An 18,308-nucleotide genomic window follows, 5' to 3' on the forward strand; every position below is an offset into this window, starting at 1 on the left:
CAAAACTCCATCTCAAAAATAAATAAATAAATAAATAAATAAATAAAGTTCCACTGTCTTCTAACCTCCATAGTTTCTAATGAAAGGGCCATAATAATTCAAATTGTCATTTTCCTATTTGTAATACATTGTTTTTATCTGACTGCTTTTAAGATTTTTCTCTTATCTTTGATTTATGGTAGTTTATAGTAGTTTATAACATGACCAGGTATAGTTTTCTTAATAGTCACATTGTCTAGAGTTCAGTGAGCTTGCTGAATCTGAATATTTATGCCTTTTACCAAATTTGGGTAGTTTTTAAGCACTATTTCTTCAGCCCCATTTCCTCTCCTCTTTCTGTAATTCCAGTGAGATGTATATTATACTTTTTGATACATTCCCACAAGTCTGTGACACATTTTTCCTTTAAAAAATCTTTGTTTTTTTTCTGTTCCTCAGATTAGACAATTTGTATTGATAAACCTTCAAGTTCACCAATTCCTCTTTCATTTCCATTCTGCAAAGAAAGCCACTCAGAAAATATTTTATTTAAAATATTGTAGTTTTCAGTTCTAGAATTTACATTTGGCCCTTTTCAGTATTTTCTATTTCTCTGCTGATATTTACTATCTTTTTATTAATTTAAATTGAATTTTCCTTTTACCTGCCATGCTTACTTATGAAAGCTGTTTTAAAATTCTTTTCTGGTAATTCAACATATGAATCATTTTAAGATTGGTCTCTGTTGATTATCTTTTTCCTTGTTCTTCGTATGTCAAGATATTTCAGATTGTATTCTGGACATTCCAAATGTTTCAGAGACTGTATTCTGTTATATTTGTGGAACGGTGTTGATATTTTTGTTTTAGCAGAAACTAACTTGATTAGATGATGCTACAAACTCTATTTCATCTGTGATGGGTTGCAGCTCAGTTAAATGCTTTCAGTCTTAGCTTCAAGATGCTTTCAGTCTATCTCATGCATGTGGGGTTTGGTGACCAGTCAGAGATTTGGGCAGTGTTTATACATAGAATTTGGAGCTTGCCTTCTCTGCTACTTTCCTTTTTGAGATTTCCCTCATCCCACAATAGCTGTGGATGACATGGCTTCTGTCCTCTGGTTCTTCAGCTCAGAAAGACTGTTTCTGCCAGTTTTAGTTGTCCTACACCATGATGTAACTGTACCCTGCCCTCAGGCTAAGGCCTTAAAAACAGGAAACTCACCCAGTACTTGTGCCTACTTCCAAGTTTAAATTTCTCTCCAAAAGACTTCACTCTGACATATCAAAGGCAGAACTCCTCAACACTTCACTTTTTAAAAAAAATAAATTCAGAAATTTTAGATTTCCATAAAAGTTACAAAGATAATACAGAGATTCCCTACAGAGTTCTGATGCTGTTTAAGTTTAGAGGAATCTAATATTATTCTTTTACATTATCATGGCCCATTTGTCAAAACTAAGAAACTAATATTAGTACATTACTCTCAAACTCTTGACTTTATTCAGATTTCACCATTTTTCCCATTAATGTCCTTTTTCTGTTCTAGAAGCTAATCTAGAATACCACATTATAATTATTATATCTCTTTAGTAACTGATCTATGACCATTTCTCAGTCTTCCTCTGATTTTGTTTTTTTGACCTTGAGTATTTTAAGAAGTGTTGGTCAGGTATCCTGCATAATGTATCTCAATGTGTGTTTGTTCAATGATTTCCTCATGATTAGACTGGAGTTAAAGGTTTTTGGGAGGAAGATCACAAGGTTAATTGTTCTTCTCATCACAATATACCAAGGAGTACATTTTACCTACGTGACATCACTGGTGATATTAACCTTGATCATTTGGTTAAAGAACCATAGTTTGAATAATATAATATAGGTAAAACTTGTTTCCACATTTTCCCCTCTTCTTAAGATAAAAGAAGTTTCACGAAAATTCCTTGATTAAAAATGTCATGTAGTCATACCCTCACTTAAAATTACGTCCTTTCACCTGTAACTCCAAGGAGATTAAGCAATAGGAAATGATAATATCTAGAGAAATCTGTCATGGAAAAGATATGCTGAGAATGAAACAAACACTTTCTTTTTTCCAAATCAGTTCTTAAAATCTTGTGGTAGGCCAAATAGTACATAATAGAATTTAATGACATGCCTATCTTTTAATAGATTAACATCGTGGAAAATTTTAGTTGTCTGGCTTTAGGATGATGTCCTAGGAGTTTTGTGGTAGCAAGAAGAGAAGCAAAATAAAAAGCATCATGTGCATGGGATGAACACTAACTTTAAGTGTAAAACAAATACTGGAGAGCTTGGGACACAGTTATTCAAAATCACAGGTTGTGACTGTGATTGTTCACTCTGTACTGGACAGTGCCAATTAAGCATGTTCATTAGGACAAATATTCTGCATTCATACATTCTCCAACCCCATCCTAGCACAGGAATAAGTCTTGGGAAGCTCTCACTCCTTAAAATGATACCTTTGCTTTTCGTTGTCACATCTCTATAGACACCAACTGAAAACCTGCTACACAATTTAAGTAACCATTATTTCATGACATTAGTTTTATTTGTATAATAAAACACTATTTATTTAAAAATTCGGGAGTATAAGTATAAACCACTTACTGAAACTTAATTGGACTATACAATTTGCTTCAATGAAGGTCTTTTTCAGTGGTTTGAAAAGACTGATAAGACTTAAAAGCTCAATATGTAAAACAAATACCTACATATTAAGGAAGAGGATGTTGAAGAGGGGTTCCTAAAGACGGGACTACTCTATTCCCCTTCCATATTCCTGGAAGTTCTTGTTTTTTTTTCCCACAAAAATAACAAGTCAAACCAAGGTAAATGATCCCAAGAGTTCCCAATATTTACCATTAATTTTCACATATTTTAATCAAAAGCCCATTGGGAGAAATATATGGCATACAAGTATTTTGGTTGGGTGTATGTGTCAACAGATGAGTTACTGACTTAATACACAATCAGAACAAAATACAATCAGAACAAAATACTTCCCTCTTAAAAATTAGATGAATAACATTTGATTATTTTTTTTTTTTAAATCTCAGTCCTAGATCATAGTAGCTAACCCAGGTAAATAGAGGACAAGCTGTGATTCTTACCTGAAAGTGGCCACAAAGTTCACTGTGGGCCAGCCCAAAACAAAGGATTTCATGGCATTGGTGTTGCCTTCTCCCACTTCATCCACACAGCTTGCTGTCCACATATCAGTTAATTTAATTTTATTTTTTATCTTAAAGTTATTGTTATATCTAGAAAGATAAAAACCAAACAACCCTTTGTTATTTTGTTTCTTAAATTTTATGGGAGCTTCTCTTAAATTTTATGGGAGCTTCTCTGGAAGCCATCATCCTCAGCAAACTAACACAGGTACAGAAAATCAACTACCACATGTTCTCACTCATAAGTGGGAGTTGAACATTGAGAACACATGGACACAGAGAGGGGAATAACACATACCATGGCCTGTTGAGGGGTGGGGGCTGAGGGGAGGGAACTTAGAGGACGGGTCAATAGGTGCAGCAAACCACCATGGCACACATATCCCTATGTAACAAACCTGCACATTCTGCACATGTATCCTTTTTTTTTTTAGAAGAAAAATAATTTATGGGAGCTTCTGTATTTGTGATAAAAGGACCATTTTTCACTAATCATGGGCCAAGTGTCTTATTCAGTGTTTTTATCTTCAGTGCCTAGAAGAGTAAACTAAACAGGGTTGGCTACCTTGGCCCAAGAAGACCTTTGAAACATTGGTGAAACAATTAGTCCTCATGCCTGCATTTATGGCAAGAAATAGCCATAAACTGGCCACCTTATTTTTCTGTATGTCAAGCACTGCATTAAAAACCTAATTTGTACTGCTGTTACAAAATATTAATTCATTTATTATTTATAACTTGCTAATTTCCAAAACAATTTGGCTGAAAACAGAAAATACACAGGATTTATTAAAATGTTTATAAAATTTTCATTTTAAGAGAGATGCACTAAAAAAATCCCTGTAGTTAATTAGAATAATTTATAATACATTTTCAATGAAGTGGTTGCAAGATTTTCTAGGCTTTAGAAGCACAGGTTATTTTAAATTTCCTTTCTTAGATTTTGTTCAACCATTTCCCCTTATATTCTGGCTAAAAGTAAAAATCTGCAGTCCCCCAAAAAGAACCTAAATCAAACTTGAAAAAAAAAAAGTAGGATTGACACAATTAACATTCATCTCTGGGGACCTTGAAGGTGATCTATTTTAATTCAAGTGAAATTGCTTTTAGACAATTTCTACCTAATCCCCGTAGACTCCTGATATGGAAACCACCATATCTCTTGACCTAATTGTCAGGTTTAATGCTAGCAGGGACCTGAGACTTGAAGAGAAGGCAACAACAAGGATAAAGAGAATGCTCAGGAAAACATGGGTACCTCTTGGCATTCAGAACCATTTGTGTAAATACTAAAAGTTAAAATGAAATCAAAGGTAACTTATATGGAAGTATCCCTAAAATTCCTCTGATTCATGGATTATTTAAAGTTAAAAGTTTTCAGTGAAATTCATAAGATGAAAAAGGATTTTGCAGGAACTGAAGGAAAATCTAGATTCAAAGCCTCATGTATGCTTCCCATAGAATTTAAGTGTAATAGAAAGTGTCTTGTGGCATTAAGGCTTCTTCCTATATTTCAATATTTCCCCCCCTATTGTTATGAATCTTTAGATTTTTAAAATAAAACAGACCCAATTACAGACCAAATCTTATTTGTTGATGCCAACTGTCTGGGTAATATAAAACTAAAACTACACATCTTTTGAAAAAACAGGTATCTTTCCATATTTGTTTTCATGTATTTTGTATTTTCTGATGCAAGTCTCTATCTTAGTAGATACTGCAGATATCATGTGGGAACATCCACATCCATTGACCTGGGAAAAAGGTCATCCCAAAGATCCTTTCCCTAGATCAATAGGGTGCTACATTATCTACCCAGATTTCCAAAACAAGCAACTGTCTAAAAGTACGAACAATGACTTCCATTCTCCTATAATAAAAACAACGGCTAACATTTATTGAGAACTTACCATATACCATTGTTGTAAATACTTTACACACATTATTTAGCTTGATCCTCAGGAATTTTACAGGTAAGGAAATGGAGTCGTAGAGAGGTTAACCTGCTAAAAGTCACACAGCTTAAGTAGCAGAGCTAGAATTTAAACTTGGACAGTGCTGACTCCTGAGCTTATTTATGCTCTTAACCACTAGACATCTATAAAAAGTCCTGGATATCGCTATTCCTAAACAGCACCTGAAACCTGGGTGAAATTATATTTTCCATGAAGTTCTCTTCAGCTTTTCTATCTTTGGCTTTTTGTTTTTTTAATCTCTGCAGAGCTACACGGCTTTCTGATGTGGCTAATATGGAGGCGGAGGAAGAAATCTCATGAACACTTATGAACATAAAGCTAGATGGACTAGTTTGAAAATATTTAAAAGAAGTATTCCAATAAAGTTTTATATTAAAATGGGCATTCTTGGGGTCATAGAATGGTTCTTCAGATTTTTCACTTTCAATTTCCAATAGTATTAGACTATAGAAATTAAAAAATGCTAATTTAATGTGGACTGGCTCCAATAGCATGACAATGACTATCTCCAATAGTATTATGAAGACAGGAATTAAAAAGTGTGAATCCAATATGAACAGACTGAACAAAACCCCCTAAAAATAAATTCTTTTTTTTTTTTTTTTTTTTTTTTGAGACAGAGTTTCACTCTTGTCACCCAGGCTGGAGTGCATTGGCATGATCTTGGCACACTGCAACCACCACCCCTCAGGTTCAAGTGATTCTCATGCCTCAGCCTCCCAAGTAGCTGGGATTACAGGTGCCTGCCACCATGCCTGGCTACTTTTTTTTTTTCATATTTTTAGTAGAGATGGGGTTTTGCCATGTTGGTCAGGCTGGTCTCAAACTCCTGACCTCAGGTCATCTGTCTGCCTCGGCCTCCCAAAGTGCTAGGATTACAGGTGTGAGCCACTGCACCTGGCCAAATTCTTTATTTCGACAATGTAGTCCCTTACTACAAATTTATTAAGCTGACAGATACACTTTGCTTTCCTATCCTCCTATCTTCATACTGGAAAAATTTCCAGTGAACTGATGAAATACACAGGATTCCAGGGAGATTTCTCCCCATTCTAAGATAGGGATGTCTTATTGAATATGTTTTGGGGTAGAGATCATTATATATTCCACAAATATCTGATGGTAATTCTATTAATAAATTTATTTCATCTTCTTCACCTAACTCATTACTATTTGCTTATTCTCATAAAATATGATAATAGTGATGACTTATGAGCATGTGAGGTAAATACAGTCATTTATCCTTTCTGTAAATTCCATATGGGTGCTCAATGGCTATTATCAGAGAGAACAGTAAACTTCTTTCTAAATAATTTAATGTTTGTAAAACAGATCCTGTTTTTTTAAAAAAGAAAACTCATGATTTTATTGGAAAAGTAACCTATTTATCTTCCAAATGAATATCAAAAATGGTCCCCAAGTACCCACCTGGCTTTAATACTTTACTAATTTAGTATGGAAAAGAAATACCATAAACTCAAAACAATTTTCAGCAAATACTGTCAGCATCCAGTACAAAACAGATCAAATATAATAATTCAGTCAATAGAAGAAAGCATTTAACACCTGCTTTATTGTTGTACTTACTAACATTCACTAAACAAATATGTAGCAGTTGATTATTTATCCCACTCAAGTTTATTTCTCTAGGCCCAACCTAAGGACTGAAAGCAGTATCTAAAAGAAGCCTGAAGATGAGCTGATGTAGTATGGAATTTAAGGTCTCCTCCTTGTCTCCTATGGCTCAGTAAGAGACTTAATTGCTAATTTCAGATTATTTCAACAAATTAATTGATACAGGGTAACACTCAATCCTTCATCCAAGGGTAAGAAGTGACCTAAAATACATAGGTTTGGAATTACAGGGACTATTTGGTTTTGGTTGTTATTTCATAAAAATTAAGTTCTTTCATATTAAGAAGGATCTGTGAATATAACTAAATGTTTGCTGTGGAATGATCATGTAATCAATTTCCTAAAAAATGGTGGTCAAAATTTTTGCAAAGTGGCAGGATTTAATAATAATAATAATAATAATAATAATAATAATCTCAAATATGTTTGTTCCATCTCAGGGGTTTTGGATTTATGCCAAAAAATAACTTAGCTCACTCACACTTTTAAATATTCCCAATGGGTATAAAAAGTACTTAAAATAATCTTTCATAATTTGAACCTCTTATATAACAGCATTTAAATCAATTGATAGACTTTTTTTCACTTCACAAAAACATTAAAGTGGACACAGTTATCTCAAAAACAGTGTATGGGAAAAAGTGGTATAACTTTATGTGAGAAAGGGACAATTAAAATAAAAAGTCAGCTACAGAAGCAGATGATGAGTACACATTTTGCCAATATATCTAAAAACAGCAATATTCTAGTGGAAAAGAAACTGTCTTTCTATAAAATACTTTTAGCAAAACATAGGTTCCATAAAAACAACTTATATGCTAACAGTATACAGAACAATAAATAACCTCAGATAAAAAAACAGAGGTCCTCTATTCTAATTATCATTGTAACTGCTAAGGGGGAAAATATCCGAAAAAGGTGAAGGAAAATACATTCTTCCCTAAGAACTGAATGCATGCTACAAGTAAATCGTCTTTAAGATCTTAAGGTTCAGAAAATTGGTTATTATAAAAAATTTATGTTGTCTATTTATCTACCTCCAGGCTGAGCTATATACCTAATGAGTACCATGTGCTAAAAAATATAGAAAGAGCCAGCCATTGGAAGTAAGGCCTAGATTCAAACCCCAGCCCTGCCATTTCTTAGTATATAACAAACCTTCCTGAGCCTCAGTGTTCAATATCTGAAACAACTCTTATCTTGGAGGACTGTCAGGAAAATTAAACGAAATCTTTGTGATTCTCCTATTATAATACGTAACATAGATAACTCATCTAATAATTTTTAAATAAGGGAATAACTGTTTTTTGAAAACAATGACTTGTTCCTCTATTAATAGTTTCCCAACTTGGAACTTCAAGTGGACCTAGTGCAAAGATGTGGCTGGAGTAACTTTTTCTTTCTCTTTATTCCTATAATACCATATCCACTCCAAAACTACATCTGTAGGCATTCCTTCTATCCGAATCACATTCCGAAACAGTTCTCATCATTATGCTTGCCTTTAATTTAAAAAAAATGTATAAACAATTCAGTAAGCATTCTATACCATCTCTTAAAAATGGGTATTTAGTTGGAGCCTTTTACTCATCCATGTCAAGAGGAACTCAAGCCTCTGGCCACAAGCTACTGAGGAACTAAGGCTAACAGCATCCACTTGAGTGAGCTTCGAAGTAGATTCTCCAGCTCCAGGTGAGCTTTGAGATGACTTTAACCCAAGCCAACAAGCTTGAGGGCTCTCATGAAGGCTCGTAAGCCAGAACCATCCAGTGAAACACTCTCAGACTCCTGACTCAGAGAAACTGCATGAGACATTTACAGTTTTAAACTGTAATGTTTTTGGGTAATTTGTTAAATAGCAATAGATAATTAATATAGCCTACAAAGGTCCTTAAAACCTAACCCTTGTCTACTTATCTAATCTTAATTCATCGTACTCTCCTTGGCTTGTTATGCTCCAGTTACACAGGCCTTCTTTTAACTCCTCCAAGGGCCAAGCTTTCCTCAACTACCTTTGTACCTGCTGTGCCCTCTCCCTGGAATGCTCATCCTCTCAATATCTGAATGGCTGATTGCTTTTCATCCTCACTGAATTTTTCCCCTGACTGCACCTACCTAACATATATGCCATCTTTTACTTCACCCAGCACCCTATTTTCTTCATAATACTAATCACACTTTGTCATTCTCCCTCACCCCATGCATAAGACTGTAAGCTCCCACATTAGAATACAAGCTCCCAAAGAGCAGGGACCATACCCATCACATTCTTCATTGAATTTTCCTACATTTATTCTGGACATGGCACAGAACAGGACCTAAATAAACACTTGTTGAAAAAATGAACAACCTTTTTTTTTTTTTTTTTTTTTTTGCAAAAAAGGGCATAAAATCACTTTAAACATTACCTATAGTAACAGAGGCAAAACCTTCTTACAGTAAGCATTGAGTAGAAAGGGTATCTTTGTTAGTAAAAGTGCAATTTTATAATGATAATCAGGAGTATATAGTATACGTACTTGATTTTGGCCACAACAAACAGATCATTGAATAGAAAAAGATGCCGCTCCTGCCTCTGGAGGCCTCTTTTGAGTTCTGCCCGGCCATCAATCAGCAGAGTCCTACTGGAGCACACAAATGATGACAGAAATGTGCACGTGTCAACACTAGCAGAAGGACTTTCCCTGTAACAGATTAAATGCCACAGATCAGTTAGTCAAATGATCATTTTATAGTTGGTCAAGAACTATAAAACTCTGTAATGTTTTTTAATACAATGGTATAGCATCCTAACTGGTCCTGAGTCTATTCTACACACAGTTGTCTTTAATATTTCATTATGAAAATTTTGAAACGAAGAAAAGTTGAAATAGTTTTATAATAAACACATGTATATGTATCTCAATCTAGATTCCACCATTAGTATTTTCCTATACTTGCTTTATTAAATACCTATCCAACCATCCATTGAATAATTCATTTTATTTTTGGCATTTCAGTGTAAACGACACACAGGCAGTACATGTTCCCCTGAATGCTTCAGTATACATATCATTAACTAGAGTTCAATTATTTATTTTGAATTTTTCTTTTGATATAAAATTTACACAAAAAATGCACAAATCTTAGGTGTATATCCACTGACTTTTGATAAATGTACTCATGTGTAATCTAAGCCTCTAACAAGATTTAGAAAATGATCAACACTCCAAATAATTCCCTCTTGCCCCTTCTCAGATATTATATAAATTAACCAAATATAGTCTCCATGGATTGGCTCCTGAGTTGTTTATTTCTTTACTGCAGGCTGAGACCTGTTAGTTCAAAACCTCATTAGTACCAAACTCAAATTTTTATATATCGAAGTATTTTAAAAACAGCCCAAACAATCAGATTTTTAGCCAGTAACAGCCTGCCTGCTTTGCATACTCCATCGAACTACACCCAGCACCTGCTGGCCATTGATAAGAGAGTGTCTGTGGTTATGAAACCCCCAAGTTGCTCCTGCCCTTTAGAGTTCTCTGACCTAGCCATTCCACACTACTGAGGAATGGACATGTTCTCTCCAGAAATATCTGCTCTGATTTTTTTCTCCCCTGCCCTCCTTCCCTTCTGGATGGTGGTCCCTTGCCATAAGCCTCTGGACAGTCTCATACTGTGATGAATTTACTCTCTCATGCAACCCTGTACAATGGTCATATTTTAAATCTTTGGTCAGATTCCAAATACCTCAAACTATACCAGTCAATCCTTGCTTGATCACCTCAGAGGTAACAACTATTTTGATTTTTTTTTTTCCCATGGAAGACTGCCTGTTCTAGAATTTTATACAAATTGAACCACAGTATCTATTCTTTTGTGTAAGATACTACTTCCTCATCATGATTTTGGAATTCATTCATGTTATTACATTTATCAGTAACTCATTCCTTTATCTCACTTAGGTATTCAATGTATAAATATACCAGAGTTTATTCTTCTATTGTTGTACACTTGGGCTGTTTCCAGTTTTTAGCTATCAAGAATAAAATGGTTATTAAACATTGGTACTAGTCTTTTTGTATCTATGTTTTCATTTCTCTTGGGTAAATACCTCAGAGTGGAATTGTTAGGTCACAGAGTAGGTATATGTTTAATTTTAGAAAAACTACCAGTTTTCCGTAACGATGGTACCATTTTACATTCCCAGCAACACTGTAAAAGAGTTCCAGTTGCTCCATGACCTTGCTAACATTTGGTGTTGTCAGTCTTTTGAATTTGGCCAGTTTAGTGGATGTATAGTAGCCTTTAATTAGGATTTTTTTTTTCTTAGTTTGAGACGGACTCCCACTCTGTCACCCAGGCTGGAGTGCAATGGCGCGATCTCGGGTCACTGAAACCTCCACCTCCTGGGTTCAAGCAATTCTCCTGCCTCAGTCTCCTAAGTAGCTGGGATTACAGGCATGCAACACCATGCCCAGCTAATTTTTGTATTTTTAGTAGAGATGGGGTTTTGCCATGTTGGTCGTGCTGGTCTTGCACTCCTAACCTCTGGTGATCCGCCTGCCTTAGCCTCCCAAAGTGCGAGGATTACAGGTTGAGCCACTGCACCTAGTCTTTAATTAGGATTTTAATTTGCATTTCTCTGCTAATTTCTTTCACGTTCTTACTGGCCATTTGCATTACCTTCATTGGTGAACTGTTTTCAAGTCTTTTGCTCATTTAAAACAATTTGGGTTATGTGTTATTATATACATACTATCTATTGAGTTGTAGGAACTTTTTTATGTATTGGATCCTAAATTCCAGTCCTTTGTCAGGTTATGTGTTTTGGAAAGTATTTTTTCCTAGTCTGTTGCTTGCCTGTAAACTTTCTTAACAATGTTTCTGACAAAAAGTTTTAAATTTTGACAAAGTTTATCAAATTTTTCATATGATGTTTACTTTCTGTAACCTTTCTAGGAAACTTTCACCTATCCCCCACTCATCAAGATATTCTCCAATGCATTCTATTAAAATATGTGTGATTTTTAGTTTTTACATTTAAGTCTATGATCCATCTCAAATTAATTTTGCTTAATAAGGAAGAGGGCCAGGTTCATTTTTTTCTATACAAATACTTCATTTTCCTAGCACCATTTACACCAAAGACTTGGTGCTTACTCATATGTAAAGTAAGTTAGTTGGACTAGGACTATAGATGTTTAAATTCCCTTCCTCAATGGATTGCTTTGGCACCTTTGTAAAATTACATGACTATAAAGCATAGGTCTATTTCCAGGCTCTCTATTCTGTTGCACTGATTTATTGATTCTTATGCTATAACCACACTGTCTTATTGTTCTAAGTTTATAGCGAATCATAAAATTACATAGTGTTAAGTCCATCATCTTTTTATTTTTTGAGACTGTTTTAGATAATCTAGGTCTTTTGCATTTCTATATATTTTCTGACTCACCATTTTTTCACTTTATGATGGTGTGAAACTGATAGGCATTCAGTAGAAACTGTACTTCAGATTTTGAATTTTACTCTTTTCCTGTGCTAGGTTAGGTGTATTAAATGCATTTTCTACTCATGATATTCTCCACTTATGATAGATTCATTCTGACATAACCAGTTGTAAGTTGAGGAGCATCTGCACATTTTAGAGATTAACGAAAACGAAGAACAAAGGAGGGAAAGCCTATAGTGGCTGGGAAAGAAGAGATGACCTCAATTTCAAATGCACTGAGTCTGAAATTATCAGTGGGCTAGGTGGTATGGCAAAATCAGGTAGGCATGCAGCACTTGGAAGAGATGTCAGAAGCAGAGATGTCATACAAAGACAGGTGCCTAAATAACTCTTTGTAATGGCTAGAACTGCCAAGGGAAGGAGCACAAAATAAGAAAAAAGGCAGAAACATATCCCTGAGAAAAGATGTATGTTGCAGAGATGAAGGGAAGAGAACATATGAACAAAGATGGAGACTGGTAAATGAAGTAGCAGAAAAATAATAAAAAGTAGTGGTGGTCATGAGTGCTGAAACTGACAGAAGGGATAACAAGCTGAGGTCTGAAAAGGTGTCTCGGGGTAAAAAGTCATCAGTTGGTCATTAAGACTGTTGAGGAAACAGTTCCAGGAGAATGGTGTGGGCAGAACTCAAATGTCTGGAATTTGAGGAGTAAAAGGATGAGAAGTGAGGAATTAAGGGCAAAAACTCTTGTTTTTTTTAGCAGCTGAACACTAGAATGTGACTTTAAGGATTCTAAAGTGGGTACAGCTGGTGAGGAAGGAAAGGTAAGAGAAACAATCAGCCCTGAAGGTAGGTATTACTATCCTTCATTTTACAGATTTGAAGCTATTTAGGGTAGCCAAAATATACAGCTACTAAGGTGATTTACAAGTATGGTTTCACATACTTTAAAAAATTCTATGTAGTCTTTCAAATGGGCAAACACTGCATTGACTCAGCTTCCTCCTCCAGCCATGGTGACTGAGTTCAGTGGTTTAGGATTTAACGACTTGGGTGGAGTGCTAATCCAGTCTTCTTGCTAACTAGTGTGATATGGCAAGTTACCTGGTTGGCTTAGTTTCCTATATGTAAAGTAAGTTAGTTGGACTAGGACTAGAAGATCTTTAAATTTCATTTATAATTTACATATGGGACTAACTAAATATGTATCCAAAATGTGGAATTAAGATTATTGATGAGAGGGAAATGGATAATGGATATGATGGGCTATGTCTGTGAGAACACTCCAATCCTAAAATATAGTTGATAAATATGTAGCTAAGCATATTTGAGAGTCACTTCAGGGAAACAATCCAAAGTTGAACTAAATTAAAAGCCATCCAAAAGTTATAATAATGACAATGAGAACATTTTTTTTTTTTTTAATTAGTCTAATTAAACGAGGAGCTCAAAGAACAAGTATTTGTCAGGGTCTCCAACAACGCATAAGGTGTAAGAGGCCATGACTTGTCAGCTCAATTATCAGGTCCACGTGGCAGCTATAAAAAAGGAGAATTATGGCTTATCTATGTTTCTTGGGTTTGAATAATATGGGTCACAGTGTCTGATCTCCCCTGGGTATACTAAAAGTATGAGGCCCATACACTATCCTAATAGCTCTGAATTAATCCCCAGTGGTCAGCCATCCCTTTCTCTATTACATTCTCATTGTGTGGACTCCTGACCAGCATCATCATCATCAACCAGCAACATGCTTTAAAAATGCAAACTCATAGGTGGGAACTGAACAATGAGATCACTTGGACTCGGGAAGGGGAACATCACACACCGGGGCCTATCATGGGGAGGGGGGAGGGGGGAGGGATTGCATTGGGAGTTATACCTGATGTAAATGACGAGTTGATGGGTGCAGCACACCAACATGGCACAAGTATACATATGTAACAAACCTGCACGTTATGCACATGTACCCTACAACTTAAAGTATAATAATAATAAATAAATTTTTAAAATAATGCAAATTCTCAGGCCTTCCTCAGGTTTATGGACTCAGAAACTCTGGAGGGCTGGTTCAGCATCCTGCAGTTTAACAGGCCAGTCAGGTGATTCTAATGCACATTGAAGTTTGATTCTAATGCACATCATGAGTCTACAACGTATTCTAGCTCGAACATTGTAAAATTCTACAATAGTGTATTCTAAGTAAGTATGAGTAGTTTATAGTTCTACTTCAGCTAAGTTGAACTTTTGAGAGTTATTCCATCATTTCCTATGATTTCTCAGCTATAGCTACCCCTTCCAGGAAGTGAAGTCTACTATGCTCACTAATTGCTAATTAACCACATATTATGTATAACTTAAATACATACAGGTGAATGACAAGGCAAGTAAATAAATCAAAGTCCTGTGAAAGAAAAGGGAAAAGGAGTTTCTATGCTTGATATTATAGGTTGGAATTAAGCAGAGAACAAAGAAAAGGCCTACATTCACCAACACAGAAAAAAAAAATCCTTCCTCAAGTTCTTTTGGGGGAGTGGAAGAAGGTATAATGGAATCTTTTAGTACGTGTGATTTTCAAATGTACAGAAAACAAAAATAAACTTTCACTTGTTGAAACCAAGCAAGGACAAGGCTACTAAGCAATGAATGAATGAAAGAATGGCTAAAATAATATTTTGCTGAGCTTTAATTTTTTAATGGCATAACAAGAAAACTTTGCAAGAGGAAAAATCATCTTCTGCACTTTGGTTTAGGTATCCAACAAATAACTGCTTCTTGATTTTAAGAAGCCATCAGATTGTAGTATGGCTTAAACTAGGGACCTTCAAACCATTACTCAAAGGGTCTGATGATAGTTTAAGTTTTGTGGGCCATACCCTCTCTGTCAAAACTATTCAACTCTGCCCTTGTATTGCAAAATCAATCATATACATAAATGAACAGGTGTGGCTGTGTTCTAATAAAACTTTATTTACAAAAATAGGCAACCTGTCTGGGTTATGGTTTGCGGATCCCTGGTTTAAACAATACTTCCAAAACATTTAAATGTTTATAAATAAAGGCTAATCTGAAGTAATTGGAAAATTATTATTATTATTTTGCGTGGGGTTGGCCTAGGCCAAAGATTAATTAGGTTATTTTAAAAAATAGTTTAAATTTTAAAGCAATCCCAAAGGATTTTCATACAAAACAACTCATTTTCCTCCTCATGATATTGCTTTCAAATAAGTGGACTGGTGCTGGTGTCAGGGAGAATTCACCATAAAATTAAACGATTTTATTTTTCTGTGTGCATCTATCAGGCTGTCATTTTAAAAACCTATATGTAAGTGTGGCGAGAGATGCCTGAAGACTTTAGTAAACTAAGCATTGGTTAAAAAATTCATGCCATACACTAGAATAAAAGTAAACGTCTCAGCACTCACATAATTTAAAAGGAAAAAAATTTTCATGGAAGGAAACAGAAACACAACTTTTGTGTTTTTTAATACAATATTAAAGTCTCCTACTTAAAAACATATTTCTCAATTTTATGACTCTGAAGTGTTTATTTTTATTCTGAGTGAAGTGTAGATGTGTTTATTTTACTCTTTTAGAGTTGGAAATGAGGAAAGGGTAAGACTAGAAACTTCTATTTAGCATTTTAATATAGCCTAATTAGGACTTACAAGTTATAATTAACAGAGCTGTAAAATAACCTAACAAATACAAGCAGAGTCTAGGAATCCACCTGTTGCCTACTTTTTATGTATTAACATTCCATTTTCAAATGGGTTTGTGAAATCATTTCTGAAAAGCAAACACAAGTTTTAGAAACTTAATTATTTTTCACTAAAACTAGAAAACAGCTTTCACAAAACCTGGCCACAGTAAAATACCAGTATTTATAACTAAAGTTCATTCTAAAAATGAGTCCACTTTCAGCTAAAGTTTCAGAGGCAGTGTTGCTTAATCATAAAGAAAATAAAATTCAGAATACTTGGAAATGCCTATGTTTATTACTAATCAATTAGAGATTATGATAAAAAGTACTAGATAGGATCTGGATAACTTTAAAGCCTGGTAAAATAATTAGCACATGGTCACTTATCGATAATTGTTGAATAACTAAATAAAACTTACCTTCCAAAAATTTACCCATTTCTCAACGCCCATTCCAAATGTCAACTCCTTCACGACTTTTTATCAACTGAACCCTTGGCTTGGCATCTTTTATATGACATCTAGCACCTATATTCTGCTTTATATATCGTAAATATTCTCATTCAACATTTATTGTGCATGCAATTACCATATAATAAATTATTTGTAATAGTGATAAGGGTTTTCTTCTCTGGGTACCTGCCATGTGTCAGGCATAGGAGCTAGATTGGGTCCTTGGCCTCCAGGAGTTATCAATCTGATAGGTAGGTCAGACAAGTAACATGATGATAAACAAGGGATGTAAGTGCAATAAAAGAAATGCAGAGTGCAGGAGCATAAAAAGCAAAAACAGAAGACCCTATCTCAGACTGCATTGGCTAGGAAAATTCCCTGGAGGAACCAAAGTCTAAAGGATAAACAGAGAGACCAATGAAGGCTAAAGGGCACTTTAAGAAGGAAGAGCATGTCAAATATGCACCTTGTGCTTCAGTAACTGGAAAATTCAGAATGGTAGGGGTTATAAAGGCTTGAGAAAGATTAGCAGCAGATGAGAAAGTGGTACAGTCATCGGTGCTTCTCCTATCATGTAAGGGGCTTAGATTTTATCTGGAAGTGCTAAAGAATTTTGAGCAGGATATTGCATTTTGTAATACAGGTTGAACATCCCTAATCTGAAAATCCAAAATCCAAAATGCTCCAGAATCCTAAAATTTTTGAGCACCACTATGACACCACAAGTACAAATTCCACACTTGGCCTCAAGTATACAAATTTTGTTTCATGAACAAAATTAAGAAAATTGCATTCAGGCTATGTATACAAAGTGTATATGAAATACAAATAAATTGTGCATTTATACTTGGGTCTTATCCCCTAGATATCTCATTATCTACATGCAAATATTCAAAAATTAAAAAAACTGAAATTCAAAAATTAAAAAAAACACTGAAATTCAAAATACTTCTGGTCCCTAGCATTTTGTAACAGGGATACTCAACCTGTACATTGAAGAATACACAGGAGGGCAACTTAGAGGGAGTGAGACCATTAGGAAGTTATGGCAGTAATCTTAGGTAAGAGATGTTGCACACCCAAGTTGGGAAAGGGATAGGAAAGTGAGAAAGGGATAGGAAAGACAACAGAAAACATAAAAGATAGAGACTGTTAAAATTAATACATTGATTTACTGGGGGTGGGGTGAGCTGGAGATGAAATTGACCAAGGAAAAGAACATAACCTTACTGTTCAGACTTTATTTCCTTATTTTTAATTTTTCATCAAACAAATAACTGAGCATCTATATGTACTGTCTAGACACTGCTATATTAATATATGGAGTAAATAAGTTTGATTTTTTTTTTCTCTACTCTTGTGGAACTAGTTTAGCTGCTTGGCTTAGTTTCTAGCAGAGGCTGGAAACCACAGCCCACACTCATATTTTATTTGACACCCCCACAACAAGAGTTTTAAAAAACATTTGATTTTGAATGCCCAGTTAGCCACATTCCCTCTCTGTTACTTTACTCTGTCTATTGAACCTCCGAGTTCTCTGAAAGCATTAGTCTATGGTTCTTGTGCTAGTGTGCTTTTTCTTTTTTAAACAAAACCAAAAAACTAGTATAAAAAACACACATAAAATATTGCATTGTGCAAATTTAAAAATGCATAATTCAGTGGCATTTAGCACATTGACAGTGTTGTAAAACCATTATCACTATTTAGTTCCTGAATATTTTCATTACCCCTAAAGAAAAACCATATAGGTTTTTCTAAAAGCAGTCTATAAGCTTTAAGCTTGCAGTCTATAAGCTTTAAGCTTATAGTCTATAAGCGGTCTATAAGCAGTCTATAAGTTTTTCTATAAGCAGTCATTCCCCATTCCCCCAGTCCCTGGCAACTACTAACATCTTTCTGTCTCTACGGAGTTGCCTATTTCGAGTATTT

General features: G+C 34.8%; 1 protein-coding gene across 3 annotated transcripts in view; it reads right to left on the minus strand.

Annotated features, from left to right (window-relative positions):
* Positions 1 to 18,308, minus strand: part of ARHGAP20 (Rho GTPase activating protein 20) — a 124,407-nt gene that overhangs the window by 39,956 nt on the left and 66,143 nt on the right. For 2 of the 3 annotated variants that reach the window (XM_038005237.2, XM_038005238.2), the window contains exons 3-4: positions 9,306 to 9,470; positions 3,116 to 3,265 (exon numbers count right to left, since the gene is read on the minus strand). In XM_038005237.2, coding sequence (XP_037861165.1) covers positions 3,116 to 3,265; positions 9,306 to 9,470 — 315 coding nt within the window. Of the gene's footprint in view, positions 1 to 3,115; positions 3,266 to 9,305; positions 9,471 to 18,308 lie in introns of those variants that run through there. The other variant, XM_038005240.2, reaches the window with a different exon arrangement.

The sequence above is a fragment of the Chlorocebus sabaeus genome, chromosome 1 (genome assembly GCF_047675955.1).
Source record: "Chlorocebus sabaeus isolate Y175 chromosome 1, mChlSab1.0.hap1, whole genome shotgun sequence".
Taxonomy (NCBI): Eukaryota; Metazoa; Chordata; class Mammalia; order Primates; family Cercopithecidae; genus Chlorocebus; species Chlorocebus sabaeus.